General features: G+C 39.9%; 1 protein-coding gene across 1 annotated transcript in view; it reads right to left on the reverse strand.

Moving 5' to 3' along the window:
• The window catches only part of USH2A (usherin), a 499,855-nt gene that overhangs the window by 452,342 nt on the left and 22,550 nt on the right, over nucleotides 1-24,963 (reverse strand). The window contains exon 4 of the mRNA XM_053912470.1: nucleotides 11,201-11,333. Within this exon, the coding sequence (XP_053768445.1) occupies nucleotides 11,201-11,333 (133 nt within the window). The remainder of the gene's footprint in view (nucleotides 1-11,200; nucleotides 11,334-24,963) is intronic.

Genomic DNA, 24,963 nt, shown 5'->3' on the forward strand with positions numbered 1-24,963 from the left:
ACTTACATAAATTGACAAAGGAAATAGACATGACTCATACCAGAAAGACCTCATAGTTGTCTAGTGAGAAAATTGATAGGTAATGACCGGAAAGAAACAATACATCCACATTATAGCTGGGAGCATGACAAAATAAGTTAAATGGGAAAACTGGTGGGTAAATTTGACAAACTTTTAGCTAGAATGACCAAGGAAAGAGTGAAGACTCAATTACCAAAATCAGGAAATGAAAGAATAAATATTACAATTGACCTTAAAGGCATGAAAACATTATAAGGCAATCCTATGAATGACTGTAACCTTAAAAAAAAAAGGTCAAATTCTTAGAAAGACACGAACTACTGAAATTGACTTAAGTGGAAATAGACAATCTTAGTAGCACTATAATAAGTAAAGAGATTAAAGTAGTAAGACAAAATTTTTCCATGAAGAAAATCCAGGACCAGATGCCTTCACTGGTAAAAATTCTTTTAAACATTTAAAAAAGGAATAGCACCAATCCTTCACAAGCTCTTCCAAAAAACAGAAGAGGAGAAAACACTTCCCAACTCTTTCTATGAAGTCATCTTAGCCTGATACTAAAACCAATAAAGACATCACAAGAAAATAATAGATCAATATGTCTTATAAATATAGATGCAAAAATATTCAACATAATATATACTAATAAACTGAACACAACACCATAAATAAAAGATCATACACCATAAGTAAGGGGATTTATCCCAGACACGCAAGGCAAGTTCAACATGTGAAAATCAAATAATGCACAATATTGATAGAATGAAGGATGAAAACCAAATGGTTACCTCCAAAGACACAAAAATGCATTTGGCATGTTAAACACTCTTTCATGAAAAAAACACTCAACAAGCAATGAGAGGAGGGAGCTTCCTTATTTGCTGAAGGTTGTTTATAAAAATCAACAGCTAACATCATACTTAATGGTGGAAGACCAATTGCTCTCCCTACAATCAGCAACTCACACCCCAGCTCACTCTGTGACTTCTGTGCAACATGGTCTGGAGGTACAAGCCAGGGCAACGAAGCACATAACAGAAATGCTTTCCAGATTGGAAAGAAAGAACGTAAAACTAATGGGTACATGGAGAAGCTTAAAACTTATAAAAAGAGAAACCCTAACTTTCAAAATTGGGACAGATAAATAACATGCTTATTCATAAAATGGAATGTTAATGTTGCAGTGAAAATATCGTTGAAGCTTCCAGCCAAGATGGAGGTGTAGGTAGATACACTGTGCCTCCCTGCACCACCAAAAGAAGGACAACAATTTAAAAACAAAAAACAACCAGAACTAACAGAAAATCGAACTGTATGGAATTCTGACAACCAAGGAGATCAAGAAGAAACATTCATGCAGACTGGTAGGGGGGTAGGGGCAGAGACGGGCAGCCGGGGTGGGGAGGACTCATGGCAAGGGGGGGCTGGCGGACTCAGCAAGATGGCAAATTGTGGAACGGGGCAGGCCAGGCTGCAGCTGGCAGACCCCACAAGGTGGTGGCTGGCAGACCCTGTGACCCCACATTCACACATAGATAAACCAGGATGAATGGTGGGGGAACGAAACAGACCGCACAACCCAGGGCTCCAGCGCAGGGAAATGAAGCCTCAAACCTCTGATTGAAGGCACCCGTGGGGGTTGGGGCAGTTGCGGGGGAGGCTCCCAGCCTCTCAGGAAAGCTTGTTGGGGAGGCCCGCAGGGGCCTGGGGCGTGCGCGGGCCCACCCACTCGGGGGTCAGCACCGGAGGGGCCCAGTTTGATTGTGGGTAGCAGAGGGAGTGACTGAAACCAGCAGAGAGTGGAGCTGGCGCCATTGCTCCCTCTCGGCCCCTCCCCCACGTACAGCGTCACAGCACAGCGACCAGGTTACCCTGCCCTGGTGAACACCTAAGGCTCCGCCCCTTTAAGTAACAGACGCTCCAAGACCAAAAAAAATGGCCCAAATGACAGAACACTTCAAAGCTCCAGAAAAAATACAACTAAGCAACGAAGAGATAGCCAACCTATCAGATGCACAATTCAAAACACTGGTAATCAGGAAGCTCACAGAATTGGTTGAATATGGTCACAAATTAGATGAAAAAATGAAGGCTATGCTCAGAGAAACAAAGGAAAATGTACAGGGAACCCATAGTGATGGGAAGGAAACTGGAACTCAAATCAATGGTGTGGACCGGAAAGAAGAAAGAAACATCCAAACAGAAAAGAATTAAGAAACAAGAATTCAAAAAAATGAGGAGAGGCTTAGGAACCTCCAGGACATCTTGAAACGTTCCCACATCTGAATTATAGGGGCACCAGAAGGAGAAGAGGAAGAGCAAAAATTGAAAACTTATTTGAACAAATAATGAAGGAGAACTTCACTAATCTGGCAAAGGAAACAGACTTCCAGGAAGTCCAGGAAACTCAGAGAGTCCCAAAGAAGCTGGACTCAAGGAGGAACACACCAAGGCATATCATCATTACACTACCCAAGATTAAACAGAAAGAGAGAATCTTAAAAGCAGCAAGAGAAAAGGACACAGTTACCGACAAAGGAGTTCCCATAAGACTGTCAGCTGATTTCTCAAAAGAGACCTTACAGGCAAGAAGGGGCTAGAAAGAAGTATTCCAAGTCATAAAAGGCAAGGACCTACATCCAAGATTACTGTATCCAGCAAAGCTATCATTTAGAATAGAAGGGCAGATAAAGTGCTTCCCAGATTAGGTCGAGTTAAAGGAGTTCATCATCACCAAGCCCTTATTATATGAAATGTTAAAGGGATTTATCTAAGAAAAAGAAGATAAAAAATATGAACAGTAAAATGACAGCAAACTCACAGTTACTACCACATCTAAAACAAAAACAAAAGCAAACTAAGCAAACAACTAGAAGGGGAACAGAACCACAGAAATGGAGATCACATGGAGGGTTATCAACAGGGGAGTGGGAGGGGAAGAGAGGGGGGAAAGGTACAGAGAATAAGTAGCATAAATGGTAGGTAGAAAATAGACAGGGGGAGGGTAAGAACAGTATAGGAAATGTAGAAGCCAAAGAACTTATATGTATGACCCATGGACATGAACTATAGGGGGGGAATGTGGGAGGGAAGCAGTGGGCAGAATGGAGTGGAGTGAAGGGGAGGAAATGGGACAACTGTAATAGCATAATCAATAAATGTATTTTAAAAAAAGAAAAGAAAATATATTTGAAAGGCAACGATAAAGACATGTTCACAAAAAGCTGAAGCAGTTTGTTTCCTGCCAAATGAACTCTAAGCAGAGGAATGGAGATTTCTTCAGGCCAAGGAGAAGTAACACACAGCATGGAGTGAAAAGTTTCAGGAAACAGTGAAGAACATCAGAAAGGGCTGAACTCTAAAGAGAGTAAGATATTATTTCGTGGGGTTTACCTACACAAAGTACAGCTGTTTTAAATATCTACTTCTCATCTGATTGAACATTTTTCTCCTCCTCACCATAATGAAATTTTTATTTTGAGTAAAAAAAAAAAAATTAAATATAGACCATGGACATTATTTTAAAATACTTGTCTCACAAAGTCAATAAACTTAATATCTAAATGAGCAATATAAACATTTATATTTAGGATAGCAAATTTTACTGAGTCCCTAACAAAACCAAGTATACTTTATTTATACGTTTTACAATTACCTTGAAAACTGTATTACTTATAAAAACATTTTACACATGAAAAAAAAAACAAATTAGAAAATCAGATTGAGAAGTTGAATTCTCCACTAAAGTCACTTGACTTTTAAGAAGCAGAGCTGGGATTCAAACTCAAGCCTATCTGATTATAAATCTCTAGCCTTGGTCCTTAGGCGATTATTCTTGTAGCAATAATAAGAATGTGTTATGTGCGATGAGTTAAACGTCCAGTGCAGAGCTGTCTTTCCTCAACCCACGTTAAATTTAGAGTATAGGACAGAACATGCTCTTGCTCATGAATCTATTACCACGTCTTTACAAATGGACATATTTCATTTCCCTAGACACACACTTTTTTCCATTGTACGTATGAATTATAATTTATTCAACCCATTCCCTTTGAGGTTTTTAACTGGTTCCAATTATTTGCTACTTTAATTCATTCTACAATGAACATTTTTGTGTACCTCTTTAAGGCCTTGTCTAATTATATTCTTTGAGATAATGTCCTAGAATTAGAATTCTTCAATTAAGTAGCTTTCACATTTTTACTTTTCATAGGTTACCAGGTTATCCCAAACTCTTCCCAATGCTAGTATTATCTCTTTTTTATTCCTTGCCAGATGAAGTATAAAATGATAGGCATTGTTTTAATTTAAATTCTGTTTATTAGTCAGATGTTTCAATATGTTCCATTAGTGTTTCTGGCCACAGTATCGTGGTAATAAAAGTCCTTAATATACCAGAATTACAGATGAATTTGCCTTCATTTCCTTCATTTGCCTCACGGAGTACACATTTCACATTTAAGTTTTAATTCATCTGCAGTTTTTATTTAGCATGGTTGTAAGGAACACCTTTAAGTTCTTTTTTTACTTTTGTGACAAAGTTGGCCAACTGTCCTGATACCATCGCGAGATCTCTCTTCTTCAACGATCTGAACCACCAACTCCATCTCCCATTAAACCCCTCTGTGCCTACATACACCTTATTCCTGTATTTTTCTTCCATTCCACTTACCCATCTTAATTCATCAGTTTCTATACTTTTACAATTTCTTTTGTTTTTATCTAATTCCAAAATAATCTCAGGAAAATTTTAGCACAGTCTCAGCTGAGGTTAAAATGTTCACTCATGGGGCACTGGTACAGAGTGAACTGAGCGTTCCCACTCCAGGGCGAAGAACAGAGCGGCTGTGTTAAGACAAAACGCACAACAGAAAATGCGGAAGGGAGACTGCAGGCAGTTAGATGCCAATCCGTTTCTCCCCTGTGTATTTTCTTCCACAGACACGTAACATAAGAATCCCCATATTTGAAGGGAAACTAGAACCCTTGATGCATCAGCTCAGATACAGCTCTACAAAGTGTCGATTCACATGATTTCGTGTTTTTAAACCCCAGGTTTGGAGGACTGTTGTAGTTATTGCTTCAATGACTTTAGAGACTCCTTATAAATACATGTTTGCTACCGCTACTTCTCCAGGTTTTACGGCCAACCAGAGACACTGAAGCAGAGCTAGGACTGGAAGAAAGTGCTCTACAAAGGAACCGACACATGTCCGGTGATATGGTCGAAGGTGTTTCTATTCGTGTATTGAAAAACCGGCCTGACCAAGCAAGATTTTCCCATTAGTGTGTAGCATATGTATGCATGTTGTATGCATTTTATGGATGAATTATCTTTATGTTATGCATGTATGCATACATCATTGTGTAACGTGTATTTTGTATGCATGCATTACATGCAGACATATGATATATGTCTAAACATTCCATCAGTAGGTATACAAAGCCTGGTGAAAGCATTCCTTCAGCCCAGTGATCGACGTCCTAGGGGCAGCAAAGACAAGGCCTGCAGCAACAGAAATTGTCATTGGAGACACAGCTTTTCTAGAAAGTCAGGCTAGCTAGGGATGAGACTCAGAAAGTCTGCAGTGGCCAACACTCAAGTGAAAAAAGCTGTGCTTCGCGGGTGCAGAGACAGGGAAACCAGGCAAGCCTAACCAGAGAAAGAAGGAAGAGACCCCTCCATCCCCCACAGGCTCTCAGTCGAGGTCACTGGGCTTCACTGAGGCTGCGTCTGCTCCCAGCACAGACAGAAAGCGCGGACGGCCAGCCTGGCACCTTTAGTTCCGCTCGCGATCATCTCCTGCCTAATTACCTCTCCTGAATGAAACCGTCTTGGCTCGGGACAAAAGTATGGAGGACAGTGACTTAATTTTTTGATTATAAGAAAGAGTTGAGCAAGCGAAAGAAAATGATTTATAATAAGTCCATGGAACGTTCTGTACCTATCTCCTCCTGATTAGAGAGGTGGCGTGGGGCCCGGCTCATTAGGCAGAAGTAATGAGCCAGACTATATGCCATCTCTAATTAGAGAGAAGATACAATAGGTACAACTGTACCTATAAATTGATGGAATAAAGATAAGAAAAATTATTTTTAAATATCCTTTCCTCCTACGGCTCTCCCATGCCCAGAACTTAACAAGAAAATGGTAATAGGAACTAAGTCACATTTGAAAGAAACCCTTTTCTAGTTATATGTTTTCTAATTAGAAGTTAAATTTATTTTGACACAGTTTAAAAATGACTATCATATTCTGTCCACACCCCCCTTTTGAAGCATTAATTCAATAGTTAGTACACTGAAGTAGGGTGGGAGCAAATCCTTCCAACTCCACAGTGTAGTGCGGACAAATTTATGGCACTGCTGAATACTTTGAGCAACATTTGGGGCAATAAAACACTTTTAGAAGTACTAATGGCAATTAAATATTGAAACAAGGCTCCCAAGATTTAATGTGTTATTAAGAAATTCTGCAGGCAGAGTACTTTATAAAATTCTTCAATATACGAATTACTCCAACTAAGTTTCTAAATATATAGGTTTCTTAAAATGTGACTTATTAAGTTTAGCTTGATCTCAGAGCATAGATAAATCAAAATAATAGAATTGTTTACGGAGACTTTATCTTTTGCTCTCTCAACATGTGTGTGGAAAGATATTGGTATCCGATTCACAATACAGAAGTAGATGTTCGAAGAGGTTAATAATAGCTCCCACTAACTGAATATTTACTATATGCCAAGCAACACAGTCTAAACATATTAGCTCATACAATTTTTATAATATCCCTATGATTTACTGAAAACATCACGTGATAGATTAGAAACCTGAGACAATCTCTATGGTACAAGATCAGACTAGGGGCTTCAGCAAAGTGGCCCACAATGCTGGGTGGGGCGCTGGCTGCCTCCCTGGGTTCTCTACTTCCAATGCAGGAACCAGAGGCTCAGGGGCAACCGTGTCACGGGACAGGGTCACTGTGGTCAGGATGTAGCTGTGGCCTCTTCTCTTACCCTCTAAGGTGGCCTGCCTTGGTTTTTGGGGTGTGGGTGGGGGGTACTTCAGTTTCCCCCGATGTTCTGGGGATTCCCTCAGTGGTGTCTTGTTCCCGAACAGTTGTTACTTCTTCCTGTGAGGACGAGTGATGTCAAGAACAACTGTGTCTCTATCTTGGTAATGTCACCCCGAGGACACATATTTTGATCAAAGACTCATAACAGGACTGGGTTCAATCCTAGGCTTATTTGACACCAGCGTGGGAAATTACACCCCGGTGTTTTAGAATGTATGAAGATATACAAAAGTGTGTATCTTTAATTTACGTATGTGGCTAGATAGCTCAGGTTATGAAGGAAAGCAAACTGAAATTCTGCATTCTTTCTAAGTTAATCATAGAAGAACTGTAGGTGTCCATGGGACAACTCAAAAGCCCTTTGTGTACTTTTTTCAAACATTTGAAAGTATGTGCGTGCCTACTACGCACAAATGATAAGATTACAAAACTATTAGAATTAAAATTCCACAAAGTCATTGGACCTAAGGTCAATGAAAAACTGAAGGTACTTTCATACAATAGAAACAAAAATTAGAAAACTAATTTCAAAAATTATACTCAGTAAAACTGCATGAACAAAAGGACCACCAAGTACATAGTACTGAACCTTACAAGTATGAGTGATGCCTCTATACCGAAACCTAAAAACATTGCCGGAAGAAATTAAAACGCATTATGTTCACGGGTGGGAAGATTTGGCATAGTACAGCTGTCCATTCTCCCAAAATTGAGTTAATGATTTAAGTCCTATTTAAATTTTTTGTGAAATCTGCTGCTTCTAAAATTCATATAATAGCCAAGATAATCTTGAAAGAAATAAAGAGGAGGAGATATTAAACTTTCAGATATTAAGACTTTTGTGAGCTACCATAATGAAAGCTAAATGTTTTGACTCAAGTACAGGCAAGCAGTGGAACCAAACAGAGAGCTCGGGAGCAAAGCCACCTTCACATACACAGATATATCATTTGTGACAAAGTTACCACTGCGGAGTAGCAGAGAAATGATGATCTGTTCACAGAAAATGTTTGTAGGTCAATTAGATGTTCAGGTGGGAGAAAAATGAATCTTGACTCCTACCTCCTACCACACCCCAAGATCAATTCAAGATAAAACAGGGACCTGAATATGAAGGGTAAAAATAAGAGCACATCCAGAAAAAAAGTATTCATGACATCAGGAGTATATCTCAATGAGATCCTAAGCAGGACATAAAAAGGACTAAGTATTAAAAAAAAAATTGTGAATTTGCCTTCATTAAAATAAAAAATGTCTATTGCTCAAAGAACACCGTTCAGAGAATCAACAGATAAGCAATAGCCCAGATGAGACAGCCACTAATGTGTCTGCCAAAGAACTCATATTCAAAACATTGAAGAGCTCCTATTAATAATGAAAGGTAAACTGTCCAATTTAAAAATCGGCAAAAACTTAAGTAGGTGCTTCATGAAACAGCCTATTAACATGACCTGTGAACACATGAGAAAGTTCTCAATATCAGCAATCAACAGGAAATGCACCACACGCCGACCGAATGGCAAACAAGGACGTATGACAATACAACTGTGGGTAAGGATGTGGAACGACTGAGATTCTCATATATTGCCGGTTGGATCACCCATTTTCAAATATTGAACAAGTATTTCCTAAAACCAAAGAGATAGCAACACACAGTAATAAGTCTCATAGGCAAAGTGCTGAGCAAAAAAACAACAACAACAAAAAAAAACCCCAGACACAAAAGAGCACCTACTATGGGATTTACCTTTCATGGAAGCACAAGAAGAGGCAACACTAATCTGGGGTCACTGACACTATTCTGTTTCCCATTACAGTAGCAGTCGGAGCTACAGGAAATGTTCTATAGCTTTTTTCTGGGTGACAATTACACAGGTATAGACACAGATTAGAAATTCATCGAACTGTATCCTTACTATTTATGCAGTATGTTGCAGGCATGTCTTTGCCATCCTTAAAAAGTTAAAGTATTTTAAAATTTCAATTTCAATTTTGATATTTTTAAATGCAAAGCCATCAGGCTATCTAAAAACTGGAAGAAATGTGCACATTCTTAACTGAAATGAGCTTTTACAAATAAAGTAAGAAATTCTGGAGTATAAATATAGACACGGAACACAGCAAACATGTGGAACGCTACTCAAACTCACTAATGGCCAAATACTTCTAAGGAGGCATCTAACAATATTTGTCAAAGAGAGAGAAATGGCAAAGGAGGAAGCAAGTGAAAAATTTGTATGGTCAGCTAGTGTTTAAGGAAGAAAGTACTTGCCTATATTTTTAAATAAGGTAAAAATTTCAGGAGGTAGACTGCTGTTAAGCATTAGGAGCAGTCTACCTCCAATATTAATATGCTTAATGTTATATTAAGCATAATATAATCTTTCTAATACATATTAAAATATGAAATGAGCATATACTTCAGCCTAACTTTGGTGGATCTATGTTAGGAAAATACATATGATAATATTAATAATAGCCTTACATATCAACATGGTTTACTGCATACAAGACCTAGTTTTACTTATTTGTTCATTCAACAAATATTGAACAACTACTATGTTCCCGATACTGGCAGAACAGCAATGCTTTTCACGACATAGCCTCATTTGGTCCTCACAGTGAAATTGTTGAATCATCTCCATCATCATCATTTTAGATTTGGGATACCTAGAAAGGTGATGCAGACCACATGGCTAGTAAGTGGGGAGATGAGATGTGAATCAGGTACCTTAACACCAAAAGTATAAGGTCTTAAAGAACTGCACCGTCAGGCAACTGTTCAATGTGTGTATGTGTGTGTGTGTGTATGTATTTGCCTATTACAGCGATATAAATACATATTAGATATATAATGTTTTCTATCAAATAACTGCTAATAATATTGACACATTAGAAAAAACACAAATGTGCATTAATAGAAACTTGTATAAAAAGGTTTTGGTACAGCTATACAACTGTGCCCAACACAGTCACTTTAAATGAGAAGGCATATAACATGAAATGATGTCTGTAACATTTGGAGGGGAAGCATTTATTTTTAGAGGACTCAAGAGAGAGCATTTTGTATTATAATTTCATTTTTGGGAAATTATATTTATAACCATACTTCTAGCTATGGGCACTAAACTTTTGGAAGGGTATAGAGTTAATTGTACCTATCTATAAAGGTAGGAAAATGAACTCTATTTTACAGAATTCTGTATTGTTTGGATTTTCTTGCAATGAGTAATTTTAATAATATAATATTTTTATTTTATAGTACAGTCAATGTATAGACCATGTGCCAGTAACTTCAAGATAATTCTAAATTTAACTCTGCTTCTTTCAGTATGTAGTGTGTGTTATCTTCTCAAACTGTATGGCTGCTTTTAGAAGGAAAGGCTATGGAGACCATAAACCCACTTGATTACATGTCAGAAATTATTTCTCAGTCTGTATCTGATACTCTAAGTCCTACTTTACCAACAGCCCTACAGTGAAGTCGAAACCAGAAAAAAAGAAAGAAAATACAGCTTATCACATACTGTTCTTAATTTTAAAACTGATCATAGTAGATGCATTCTAATTATGTTTTCCTTGGTATAGTGGGTTGAAGTGAGGCCCCCCAAAATATGTCCACCCACAATCTGTGACTGGAGCCTCATTTGGAAAACCAGTCCTTGCAGATGTAATTAAGGATTCCGAGATGAGACTGCACTGGATTAGGGTGGGCCCTAAATTTAGCCAAGAGTACCCTTAGAAGAGGATAAAAGGAGAAGAGGCAGAGGAGAGGGCCACCTGACTATGGAGGCAAAGACGAGACTTACACAGCTACGTACGAACCAGTGGGCCCTAAGTATTTCCAGAAGCCACCAGAAAGAGTAGATTCTCCCTCCAAGGCTCCAAAAGAAACCAACTCTGCAAATCCTGATTCCAGGCCTCTAGCCTAGAACTGTGAGAAGGTACATTTCTCTTGTACTAAGCCTCCTCCCACTTAATGCTAATTTGTTACAGTCATCCTGGGAAACAGATACACCGTCGTATTTTAAAATACTGTTTTTGACACACTTAGTAACAACACAATGGAATAAAACAACGAATTCTCTGCAGTCAGAGTCTTACCGTTTAAACTCTGTCCTATCCGTGTAGCACCGGAGGCAAAATCTGCAACTGAACCACTTAGAGTCTGTGCCTCAAAGGCTGTACCATCCTCCTCCACCCCGTTGATGAAGAAACTGATTTTTGTCTGGTGCACCTGTAAGAAATGATCACCATTATTATGTTAGTTGTATAACCTTTAATTTTGCAATAACTACAGTTCGGCAGTCTAAAGTTAATTTTCTGTTTCTCCACTTCCTTCATTTGGAAAGACAAGAATTCACTTTAACGGCTCAGTGATGTATCTCTGTGTTTATGTAACTAGACACACACATGTGTATATATATGTATATGTACATATATGCCATATACATATACATATATATGGCAGAGAAATAATTCAGTTTAAGCTCTAACACACAATACTTCCTGGAAGCATTTACTGTCTTAGGTGTTAGTAATTCTCAGCTGTACTCTCCCATATATAGGATTTTTAAAAATTGCTAATCTTTTTTAGGCTAAGTATTTAGGCAACCTAATAACTCTCTATACAAGGGCTTAGTAAACTTCCTCTGTAAATAGCCAGGGAGTAATTTTTTTTTTTATTTGCAAGCAAATGATTGTGTGGCTTGAGCAATCCAGGTCGCAACGGTCCAATTCTGCTACTGTAACAGGAAAACAGCCAGAGACCACATAGGAAAGATTAAGCATGGTGTCTTCCTGTGAAACTTTTATAAAAGCAGGTGCCTGGCCAGATTCGTTCTGTGGGTTACAGTTTGAGGATCCCTGGATTACACCACTCAAAGTTCGGACATTTGTGTTTGCATGATCTTGGAATAGCAATTCAAGGTTTTGTACAGATTACTTCACACCTGGTATCTCTACAAAATCTTCAGTGATTGCATATTTCTAAATAAACTGATCAGCAGATTTGACATCAACTGTATTCCCTGCAAATGGCCCCGTGTAAGCGCTTTTCAGTGGAATGTTAAGGAACTGTTGGTACTCTCGGCAAGAGGCTGTGATGGCAAACAAAAGGCCGGCGATGTGGATGGGGTCAGAAAAGAGAGAGAGAGAGAGAGAACTTTAACATCCTGCAGTAAAATGTTAGATGCTAACATTTTAACAAAAATATCAAGTAATAGCATTCAAAATGCTGGCCTATTAAAATGGCCTCGCAATAATTGACAAAAATAAACAACCATTCTCCAACATCTTTAAATCATGGGAGTGATTTTCTTAAGAACCCTTTCGAACATCCTCACTTTCTAAAACAAACGCAAACCTGGACACTGGAAATATTAATTCTTCAAAAAGTTTTTCAGTATGGCTGTCCTGCGTTCTCTCAACCTGTTTCATTTAAACCATGTTCATCCTTAAATCCCTCTCCCAGTGGTGTGTTGTAGTGCATTATAAAGCAAACCTTCGCCACAGACACCGAAAATCGCACACCCACTCCTGGCGGGTTTGGATACATACCTCTCTGCCGGGTGGCAGGGGCTGGTTTTTTCTTTTCTTTTCTTTTCTTTTTTTTTTTTGCATCCCATTTTTTACAGCCTGTTACTGTCATTTGGTGTTTGACTGTTATCATTATAAAAGATACAGGCTTTTCTACTTTGTTATTTGTAGCATTATCTCATGTTTTACAGCATCTTCGAACACCATGCAGGCACATGAAATATAACTAGTGAAAAGTTCTCGATGGTATTAATGCATAAAAAAGAATGTGGCTCCATCTCTACTGTCTTTACCCAGCCAAAAGCTGATGAACGGCCAATTTCCCTTTATCACATTAGCACAGCCATGAGGGAAACACATTTGTTCTAGTCAGCTACACTAAAGATACTATTACCAATCTAACATATACATGTTTTATATCAGCAGTATTCTCAGAGCATGAGAGAGCCAACCATATATTAACACTAGCATGACAGTTTATTTAAGAAAAGAAAATTGTCTCTGTAGAGGGACAGAAGTTAGAAATGTATGGCCAAAGCTCAGTGTCACCGGTCTAATAAAGGTAATAATTCTTGGGCTTTCTTTATAGCAGGTAGCACTCCTGTGACAGTTGTGTCATATCATTCAAATAAAAATGTTGTCTTTTACAAGTTTAAGTGCACCTTTATTTTGAGTCAGATAGAAAACATGTTTTTGATTTTCTGTATGCACTGTATTAGATCTGTCGTCGAGAGTTCAAGACCTTCTTCTTTTTTTCCTATTTTTTATCAACTCATCACATATTCGCTTAGTGGAAGGATTCAGCGTCACTCACAGTGAATTCCGGAAGGATGTTTTCACTTTGTTGGTGCTTAAAAAAAATGATGGATGATGATCCCAAGCCACTCTGGCCTGTTGTCCCTTCCCCTACCGACCACCTTTCCATAAATAAGATTAAATCTTCTTTGGTGTCCTGTACTGTGTTTTATATTCCAAGATTCTCTAAACTACTTTGCAATTCTGGTTTGGGCGCCCAGCTCAGAGAATCTGGCAAGATGAAAGTGGCCTTTTGCAATAGCTCATTCTGATGATCCCCTGGCCAGTTATTTAGGGGGATAGAAATATATATACTAGAATTTCTGATTTGTGAAGAGAAAGGCTTTTGCTGAAGTAAACTCCCCACCTATCTTATTCTCCACCCCATGAGAATTAGAGGAGCTTGTATGTGTTCCTTGGTGTGGCTTGAAAGAACAAATTGGCAAAATCAGTAGCAGCTGCAAAAAAGCCTGAAATCTCTCATAAGAGATCCAAAAGCACTTTGGAAAGAAGAGGCAGAGAAGCGGGTCCTTTTCACGCCTTCATACTCTTGGGGTGTGGTATTTTATTTTAACCACTTTTGGGGTCAAATTTGTGTCCCTGTGATAGAATGTACTCATTCACTTGAATACAAGAGTATATTCAATTTTTTTAAAAATATAGAATCCCTGACCATTCTCGTGTGAGTATAATTTAAAAATCCAAGCAGTCATACAGTAGATACCTGAGAAGCTACTAAGGGAAAACCATACAGTCAAGTCCACCTAGATTACAGTAATTGTCCACACTCACCCGTCCCATTATAATGTCAAATCTTTGTTGCTATTCTACTCTTGCTGGCCACCAACACAAAAAAAGGAGCTGTAGGAGGATGGGGAAGCATAGACACAGAATCTGCTCTGACTTCCTCACCTGGAAAATAGTTTTATAGTTGTCCTGTTACCTCTATCCTCCCAGGTTCAACTTAATTCGATAAAGCATGAACCCCGTCCCCACACTGGCCCTGTGAGTTACACCCAGAAAATAAAATCGTGATCCTTTCTCTCAAGGAGCATGTATGTATAAACAGCAGAATAACTTTAATAGTGTTTGAATTGCTATAACTGATGATGTTTGTTTTTGATTTAAGTGCTGGTGCTTAATGCAGTTCACGAATGAAGTGCGATCTTTTCAGGGAACAGTTCTGAGAAGTTGTGTCTTGACCTGTTGGCGTGTGGTCTGGAACATATTTTAGGGCCTCCCTGTGAGACACGCCTTCCCAGAATCAATTCCCAAGCCCCCACGCATACCAGTCCTGCTAATCTGGTGGGTCTCACTTTAAAGCATGCCCATTTTAACCATTTTGAATAACACCTTTTTCATAGATTTAACACAAAGTGATTTGGCAACAGCTCTTAGATCCAAACTCAGTCTCACATTTTGAATGTGAAGAATTCAAACAAAAAACACTGTAATGTGGCCCCAAAGTGACAACTTTATGGAGGAAAAATGTCTTGCACTTCCTGAAATACATGTGCCCTGAAATAGAATTTTTATTTCGAGATTAAAGAAGGATTTGCATAAAAGACTCTACTATTCCATCTATAATTTTTAAGCATAAGGAAGGCAATTGAGTCTGAAAATTCTGTAAGGTTATTTTGAAATATCACATGTGCGTTCTATTCCCCTGCCTGAGAAAATGCGGGATGCCTATGCTTACCCTCCTAAACCCAAGTCCTCAGGGTCTCTCTCGTTCATCCCACCCAATTTTCTTTCTAACTTGTCACCAACAGCCAGTGTCAGTGTAACCAGTGAGGTTACCTCACGGCCTTAGTGATGACACAATGCTTCATTCTATCTCCGTGTTTCACTCAAGCTGTTTCCATGTGGGAATGACCTTCCTGCCACCTTTCCCTTACCTACGTTTTTAATATTTTTCAATATATCCTCCAATAATCCTTTGTTAACTACCGCAGCATTGTGTGGTCATATTTATTAAAAAACTAGCATGTCAAACATTGTTCTCAATTTTTTTATGTTTATTCATTCTCTTATCTGTATAACAACCCTGAGGCAGGGTTGTGATTATCTCCATTTTAAAGAAAATGAAGCTGAATCACAGAGAATGGAGAACAAAACAAAACAAAACAAAAAAGTTGTATTATTCAAGGTGACAGAGAAGGTTGACTGGTTGCAGAGATTGTTTTCGCCAATTTTAAATCATCAACACACCCTGTTAGCATTAAGAAGTAACAACCATCTAGTCCATTGCACACATCCAGTGAGTCTGTCTCTGCAACTCCACACGCCGATGGCTCGGGCTTCATGTCAACAGGGCCCTGCACAGAATGGTTGTGGCCCCACTGAGCTGTACGGCCCCCGGCCCTGTGCCGGGCACTGCACCTTGCTTACATCACTTCTACTTCTCAGATTGCCCCTCTGCAGTGCTATTGTCCCCCAAATGAGGACACATGGGTTTAACTGCCCCTGTATTCTGCTCCTGTAGATTTGGGGAACACTTCCACCTTCCAACAGCTCTTGCTTTCCTAATGGAACTGAAAGCTATCCCCTTACAACATCCATGCCAAAGTCCCAGCTCTGGCTCCTGACATCTCACCAAACAATCCTTCCACCTGTTCCAGGAAGACGCTTACACAGATGCAAAGAAGAGCAATGTCCCTCTCCTCCTGTGTCCTCTTCAGGATGAATGTGTTTGGTGTCTGCAGTGTTCAAAATATGACATAGTTCTGGGTCTCTCTCTCCTTAAAATGTGGCTCCCGAAACACTAAAATCTCTACATGGGGCCTGACTTGCCAAATTAAAATGGTATTATCACCTTAATCTAATCCAAATCTGCCTGTGAGATGTTTGGCAATGACATCATGCAGCTGAAACGGATAAATTGAGCAGAGCTGACGGTTCGCTCAAGTACTTACATCACTGCTAAAGCACACCCACCCCGTCCTGTACACACTCAGCGAAGTTTTGTGGACCCAAGGACAGGAATTTATATTTATCCGTGTTATGTTTCATCTTGTTAGATTCAGCCCATTGCTTCAGGCTGTCAAAATCTTTTTGAACGCTATGTCTGTCATCCGATATATTTACCATCCTCCAAGATTCGTGTCATTTGCAAATTTGATGAGCGTGCCCTATGCGCCGGGCAGATGCTCAATAAATACTAGCTGATTGATTGACTAATTGATACTCCAAAAATAAAACCGCCAGCAGAATCTACACTCTGTTACAATTCTAGGCAGTAAAAAGGCACCATATCCTAACAGATAAAATATGTCAAAGTGACCTTGTTCACTAAGGGTCTTCATATAATTATTGAATTATAAATACCCCAGTGTATTAAATGGTCTTTAGGAAGCTATATTTATACAAACAATACAAAAAACAGTTGAGGCAGAAATTAATCACATGGGTCGCCCACAAATATTTGTAATGTGCAGGGGTTCCCAAGGCCAGTTTGAATCACTGAACAGCAGCTGATAGCTTCTTTCTCTTTGACAATATGAAAGATGCTATAGAAAAAGGACTTCATATACAGGTACTGCCCTCAAAGATTTTTCTAGTTTGCTTTTGTTTCAAATTTTCATTTCCCATGAGCCCACACACGGGATTTCAACACTCACTCCTCTCCCTGGACCTTCATCTCCCCAGACTCCCCTTCACATCTCTTCACCCCACACACACTTCTGGTTTTTCTTCTCTGAGCAACTTGGACAAGCCTGGCCCATGAAGGGATCTGTGTCTCACATTTTCACACTACGCATGATGCTCTGGATTTGCTATTCTCCCCTTGCTATCTATTAAAGCTCTCCATATATTACAACTTCCCCAAAATAAGCATCCAGTGCAATCCATCTCTAAAAATTTAATACGGGAGTGCAAGTCATTTTCCTTGTCCTGACTTGACTGGATATGAAACTCTCACAGCCAGTTCCTCCCAAACTGTTAAATGACTCTCTTCCTCTCCCTATTACCAAAAAAAAAAAAAAAAAAAGCTATTACTTTACCATACAGATGATGGAAAATCTGCCAATGGTCTGATTTATTGTCGTTTCCTAGGTAATAAGGATAGACCCAAACCACTTCTGCAGATACTGCAAACCCAGGGGTCCTACTTTCAAGATGGATCCACAGTCCACTCACTGCTCACCACCTCTCCTGCTAGGGCCCTGGCCCAAGCCACTGCCACCATCTCCCCCAGGTCTCACACTGGCCTCCCTGACATGCTCTGTAGTCCCCAGACAGCAGCCCAAAGGTCCTTCACCCCCACAGAATGAGATCATGTCACTCATTTGCAGAAAGACCTCCAATGAGTTCTCACCTGGAGTAAACGAGTTTGTTCCAACACCCAGCCCCACCCACCTCCTTGTTGCCTCTGGTTTATTTCCTGCTAGGATGGTCCACACTCTCTGTTCCAGCTACACCCCCATCCTCAAATGTTCCAGGCACTTATTGTCCTCAAAGTCTCCCTTTTCCTAGCCCTACTCCTTGACATTATTGCCACAGACACTTGCTGGCTTACTCCCTCATCCCCATCAGATTTCTCAAATTGTCGTTTTACCAAAACTTCTCCCAGCTACCTGACCTAAAATTATAGCCCACAATTCTTGCTAACCCTTTAGCCTATATAACTATTCTCTTTATCCTCACCAAACTTGGTGCATATTTTATTTATTTTTCTTTTTTATTGTTAGTCCCCTTTCCCCGCCTAGAATATAAATTCCATAAGAAGAGGTTTTTCTTTTTCTTTTTCTGTTTTCTTCACTGATGTTCCCTCATTTCCCAGAAGAGTAACAGTAGCAAACTGTTAGGAACTCATCAAATCTTCATCTACACTACCTCCAGAAGGATGAATAGGGATTAGCAAAGTAAGGAAGCGGTAGAATAGAGGGAATAAGTCAGTTGTAGGAAAAGAGTAAAACACAACAAAAAAGAAAATGGGAAGACATGTCAAAGTCACTCCAAGTCTTTCATTTATGCTGATCAATCCCCACCCACTCTGTTCATTTTTCTTCCTCTTAAGGCATTGAATTTATTTTTCAAAGACTTTATTTATTTTTAGAGAGAGGGGAAGAGAAGGAGAAAGAAAGGGAGAGAAACGTCAATAAATTCAATGTGTTGAATTTATTTTTTTAAACATTTTATTTATTTTTAGAGAGAGGGGAAGAGAAGGAGAAAGAAAAGGAGAGAAACGCGCCCCCTACTGGGGACCTGGCCCACAACACAGGCATGTGCCCTGACTGGGAATCAAACCAGCGACCCTTTGGTGTACAGGCTGGCACTCAATCCCTTGAGCCACACCAACCAGGGCATTTAAAGTGTTAAACTTAAAATCACCTTCCTCACTTTTGTGCCTGTTTTTAAAATCTCTTTAAACTGTAGAGATAAAGTTGCATACAATTAAGTCAAACCATGCCTGAGGAAGGATAATAAAAACGGTGGGTTTCTGTTTATACCATCGAGAGATGTGAGCTCACTTGTGACCCGAAGTCAGAAGGGTCAGCAATCAATCAATCCCTCCACGTAGACAGATGTATAGGAAATCATTCTGTGTACAGTCCAAAAACTATACTTCGTGCCAGTACTCAATCGACGTCTTAAAGATCCCGAGCAGTAATTCGGGAGTTGAAATGAAGCCCTGCTACATAAACAGAACAGAGGCAAAGCGCCCACTTACACTGTACGTGACTCACTCCTACTAAAACCTTCTACAAGGGCAGGATAGTCCATCGAATAGTTAGTAGGTTCTTGATTAATTTTATGTTCCTAAAAGAAGTGCATCATTCTCCATAAACACCTATCTTCCAGCTTTTCTCTGTCCTCTTAGATTTTCTTTCTCAGCATTAATAGTACTAAACAAAATGTATTTAAAATGTTTTATAAACTAGTGAAGATGAGTCACTTTAGACTACAGGAAAAAACATGCATCTCTTGAACCTCCTTTAGAGGATTGTATTGTGAAATCCGAGGAAAACTGCTTTACCTCCAAAGACGTTCTAGAACGGAGAATAAGCTATGCACAGGGGTCTTTGTTTCGAGCTGGTTCTCTCTACCCTAAAGCTGGTGAGATAGTAACTGTCTAAGCAGATTTTTCTCAATCAGTAACAGAGACGCACTCACACATTCAACTCAATGCAGACAAAACCGTAGCAGTAACAAACAGGTATTCTCCTAGGGTAAGGATGAACTCAGCCCTAAAAGCAAAAGCAGCTACTTATGGGTCAAAAGCAGAACCTTTAGCAAAATTAGTTTGTTTCCTTTTATCCCCTTCACAACAAAAAAACCTGAGATGGTATCACCAATTCAGGGAAAGTAAATGCATGTTTTCATTTACATCTGGAGAACTTCACACTAGCAATTTGATTACCAGATTCAAGTGGTGCTCTTAAAAATAATATCTATTTTGTCTTTTTATAATTCATATTTATTCGGTTCAATTCTTACAGATTTCTTCCCAACCCACTTTCTCCCAGGTAAGCAGCAGCTGTCAAAAAAAAAAAAAAATCTCTAAATTTGATGGCGTAGTTGGAATAGTTCATCTCTTTTTGCAAAGCCTGAATTAGCTTCTCCAAAGGTTGACAGGTCTCAGAGGTGTGAGATCCAGAATAAAAACACTGAGTGGGGGAAACATTTGCATGTTGATTTTACTTATTAAAGAAAAGCAATGCATTTGTAACTGCTTTTTGTGTGTCTTTAGAAAAAGCAAATCAAGAATGAAGGTGGATATTAAAGGGAGAAATCATTCAAAGAATGACTGGAGGTATAATAGCTAATATCAAAAATCAACACAGTATCCGATGTCTCTCACCTAATACCTACTGCTCCATATTACTTCTTCGCTGGTGTGCCGTATCTCTCAATATGTTTAACAATGAATATTTGTGAGTTAGCATATTTCCCCCCACCAGGAAAATGTAATTAGGTAGTGTTGTAATTTAGCTCTACTTTTTATAAATCCATGTATGCTATTTAAACACTTAATGTAAGTTGAGATTTAAGGACTTAGGAGACTTTTTTTCCCTAGCACAAGTCATCGGGATGAAAGGATGTGGTCCTTATTGTCACTCAATCTCAGCTTATATAGTGCCACCTCAGAGACCCTTCAATGCACAAATAGGCCTAAAGAATCAAGTAATAATTTTCTACAGGGTTACACTGTTTTAATTCCTTGGACACTACTTTTTCTCTCAATGTATTTCTTCTTTATGTAGGGTCCCCCCCACTCCATGCTCTACTACATACATGTGCATGCATGCTCGGGTACACACACATGAACACACGACAAGGGCAGCTCTGATCAGTTCACTGGGTTAGTCTAGCATGGAGCACAGAGCCCCTTTGATTTGAAGGGATGTCTCTCTGCAACTCTAACACGGAGTTTCTACTGTCGATGCTTTTCCCTCCTCCATCCTTTCAGTTTTCCCCTCTGAAGCTCCTACTGGCAGGTTGCTGGATCTTCCTGTGGCCGTGTTTCTACTCCCTGGAGACGGGGTCCAGCACCTGTGAACAAGGGTAGATCTAGCCGGTCTGCAGTTGCACTCACTTTGTTGGCACGGGACTCCCTTTGCCCCCATTCCATCAGCCTCCTTCTTCCCTGGAGTTCACTCACACCCATGCTGCAGACTGAGGCCCACTGTGTCCAAAGCCCGATGCCTAGCCATGGGGAGAGTACGAGAAGCCGGCCCAGACTGTCATTCCCAGTGCCGTGGGCCAAGTGCTGTCCCTGGCACTCGCACCCGCAGTCTCTGCCCTCAGAGTCTGTCAGCTCTGTGCGCACAAGCACCCACGACCCGGTGCTGGCCGCTGCCACGACTTGGCTCTGCCCTGTGTTTCTTTTCCAATCTCATCTCGTCTGCTTCCCACTTCCACAGGTTCCTCCAACCAATGTCCTCACAACTGCATCGTTTTCTACACCTCGTTGTGAGAGCATTTTTAGTCGTTCGGTGAAAAATCTGATTAACCGTGAGACGTGAACTTTAAGAAATAAATACAAGTGCCTTCCTCATAATGCACTTGAGATCTCAAGATTTCACTCTCCCATCTGGCTTTCACACTCGCCTGACTCAGTGTCTGAGTCATTTATACCGTTAGACCGGTAGGTGACAGCAAGTTGTCAACAGGACTCTCAAGGAGGTCTCTGAGGAACTGGAGACTTACAAAGGGAGAGAGTGTCATTCCATCGGAATCCAACCATTACACCAATTGACCTGAAAGCTGGAAAGGTTCTATTTCTCTAAGGAAAATAGAACAATTGGAAAGCTTGAGTATCCAATCAAATAAATTACATTCACCTCCCAAGAGGGCCACCCCACTTGTAAGCTAACCAGAGTTTAGAAGGAATGTGTATATATTTTAATGGACAAGCTTAGCACAGGATACTGCAAAGAACCACCAAACAAGATGAATAAAATGGAAATATAATTGAACCAAGGAGCCACAAAGACAGACAAACTGCACCTTACTTGCAATAACATTGCATATGAACTTTGAATTCAGCACTGTCATTTAAAACTAGATATTTATGGAATTAAGGGGAGGACTGATAATGAATTCCAGTTTGATCTCAGGTTTTCATTAATAACCTCCAATGAGGAGTCAGTCTGCTAAGTGCCATCTGTACATGACAATGAATTGATAGGTATTGCCAAAGTCACTGAGGAACAACATACAAAATGCAAGACGTTCGGTTTTGATCAGGAATAGAGTGTGAGAAACACTCTATTTAAACGGAAGGTCATGGAGAACACATATTTGAAACAATCTCTCCTTCCAAGTAGCTCAAAATGCTTACAACTGTTATTATCCCTGCCTCTGATTTACTGGTAGCCATAGCATCGCAGACACCAGGCGGAATACAGAGCTGGAATCACAAAAATGCAGAAATCAGAAAGGCCAGAGGCAGAAAAAGAAAAACGTTTGAGGATTTTTTTTAAAAGGGAGTGGCGCTAGTGTTCATGTGTTTCTTCCTTGATACGAAAAGTTAAGAAAATGTGTTATTTTAAGGAATTCCAGTTATCCTCGTGGCTGTGACAGAGTTCAGGAAAGGCTGAGTGTGAGGACGTCTGTGGATAGGAAAGAAAATCATGGAATTCAGTGTGGCGTAAAATGCGAGAGAGGAAAACAGGACCCGTAGTTTGGTCCCGGTTATTCAGATGGAAGACAGAGATGCAGTTGAAGACCAGACAGTTCAGAGAGTGCAACGTTGAAGGGGAGGCCGACATGGGAGGAGAGTCAGTCAGGGTCTATGTTTGAAGCTAAGGAATGTGAAAACTTAGAATGTTACTACTCGAGTCTTGCAAGGTCAGTGACAGCACCCTGGCGACACAGAGTTAGGGATCGGAGACTTTACCGTGAGTCTAACAATAGTAGTCGGAGGGGTGGTTGGGAATGAGGTCTCCTGGTGAGTGTGTAAAGTGAGCCGTGCAGAGTGCCAGCAAGGAGCCTACGCGGAAGAAGAGAAGCTCTGGTAAAGAGGTTGGAGGCCGTAGGCCGATGTTGATGGATAACTCCATTAGAGTATCTACACCTTTGCGTGCAACTTGGATATAAAAGGAAGAAACTGACCTTATAGAAAAAACAATCAGGCAATAAACTCAAAGACATAATAAAAGTCAGGAAGGACTTAGTGATTAAAAAGGTAATCTGAATATTCAGCTGAGAAGAGTTTACCCCACACCCGGAAAAACAAATTAAGATGAACTCCAAGATACATGGGAATGGCCCTGGGAGCTTAAGGCTGAAGAAAGGAACCTGTAAGAAAGAGTCCTCCACACTCCAAAATAAAACAGAACGCCCAGGGTGAGAAATGATTCTCAGGCTCATCTCAGATTTCTCTCAGGAACATGATTCAGTGTATTAAAAGTTCAGAAATGAAAGAGAATATGAAAAAAATGTTCATCTGCATCCGGTCACTGGTCACAGGTGCAGCCATGAGAAGGGCGCCCTCACCTGTGCAAGGATTCGGAAGGCGCATCACCAGACGCCTTCCCTTTCAGAAAACGGAAGTGGGAGGTTCAACTTAAATTAAGAAATTATATATGTATGCTAGAAAAAGAATGCTCAAGGCGTATTGAATTCATTTATATATCTATATTACTTATCAATAACAGTTGTAAACATGTTATTGCAATGCCTGAAATAAAAGTATCATTATGCAGTGTAAAGATTTTGCTACAATGTTTTGTGATAAGGATTCTTATTTATTTAACAAAACCTGGAAGGCAGAAAGAAAGAATTGTAAAAAAACAAATGTATGATAACTGTCTCGCTTTCCTATGGGACTTAACACATAGTGTCATGTCTAAAATTTATGATTTGAAAAATACAGGCTTAAATTAGTTTTATGTAGATTTTTAAAATAATCACTAGTATAAATAAAACCAAATTTAATCCCTTCCAAATTACCAGAGGGAAGCCACTGCAAGTATGTTAAGATGTCTTAGTAATTGTAAAAATGCAATCCCCTTAATTTAAAAAAAATAGTAATGGATAGGTATTACTCAGAAGAAAAAAATACACGTGGGTGTTCAAAACCTAGATAAGTAAGACATGCAGAATTTAGGGTAAGAAGTGCAAGATAAAACAAGAATGCACTCATATCATTTTGCCCATCAGAATGGGAAAAATGGGGGGGGAAGATTTCCTGTACTGACAAGCAATTGAGGAACAGGCACGATGAATCACTTGCTTTTGGTAGGAGTCCGCATTAGCCACAGTCTTCTGAAGGCAATGTGTCAACACGCACCCAAACCAAAACTGCGCGCACCCTGTGAACCCACACGTGTGCCTCTGCAAGGACGTCCCCCTAAGGCTGCAGGAGACCGGCTCCGGGTGGAAACCACTCATTTATAACGGCCTCAGTCCATGCACGTTGATTTTCCTTCAGCTTTAGTCTTCAGTCCGCGCACAGGCTTTAACCAGGAAGCCGGGAGAAAGAACTCCGAGTGGGGCTTGGAGTCGACAGAATGACAAGGAGAACGGAAGTAAAGGAAATGGTTAGAAGAACATGGAAGCCACCTTTTCCTTGTGGCTCATCTGGACATGAAAGACGTGAACCCAGAAGAGACTCAAAAAAGTCTCTAGAGCCTTAATTTAGTCTGTAGTCAAAGTCATCGTTTTGGGTAGATGGCATCAGAAAGAGGGCTTTTAGTGTGACAAGGTGCGTGGGGTGGTGAAGAGAGAATGTGAGGCCACTGGGTCTTTGACCAAAAAGTGATGTTGATGTGGAGAAACACTAGCGTTAGGGGTGAATTTATTATTCTTGGGGGACAGGTGTGCTCAAGGTTCTAGCAGCTGCAAAAAAATGAAGCTGGTATTGAAGAACGTGAAACACCTAGTTAACATGAGCTTTGGAAGTAATGTTTCTTTCCAATACACAGAGAAAGAGAGAGAAAGAGGGGGAGAGAGAGAGAGAGAGAGAGAGAGAGAGAGAACATCCACCTTCACATCTCTAACTGCTCCCAGCACTGAGGTGCAAGAGAAACAAATGTACGAACACCCTGCACTTGAAAGGGACAGAATCAGAGGCCTTGTAAGGC

The sequence above is a fragment of the Desmodus rotundus genome, chromosome 10, assembly GCF_022682495.2.
Source record: "Desmodus rotundus isolate HL8 chromosome 10, HLdesRot8A.1, whole genome shotgun sequence".
NCBI classification, from domain to species: Eukaryota; Metazoa; Chordata; class Mammalia; order Chiroptera; family Phyllostomidae; genus Desmodus; species Desmodus rotundus.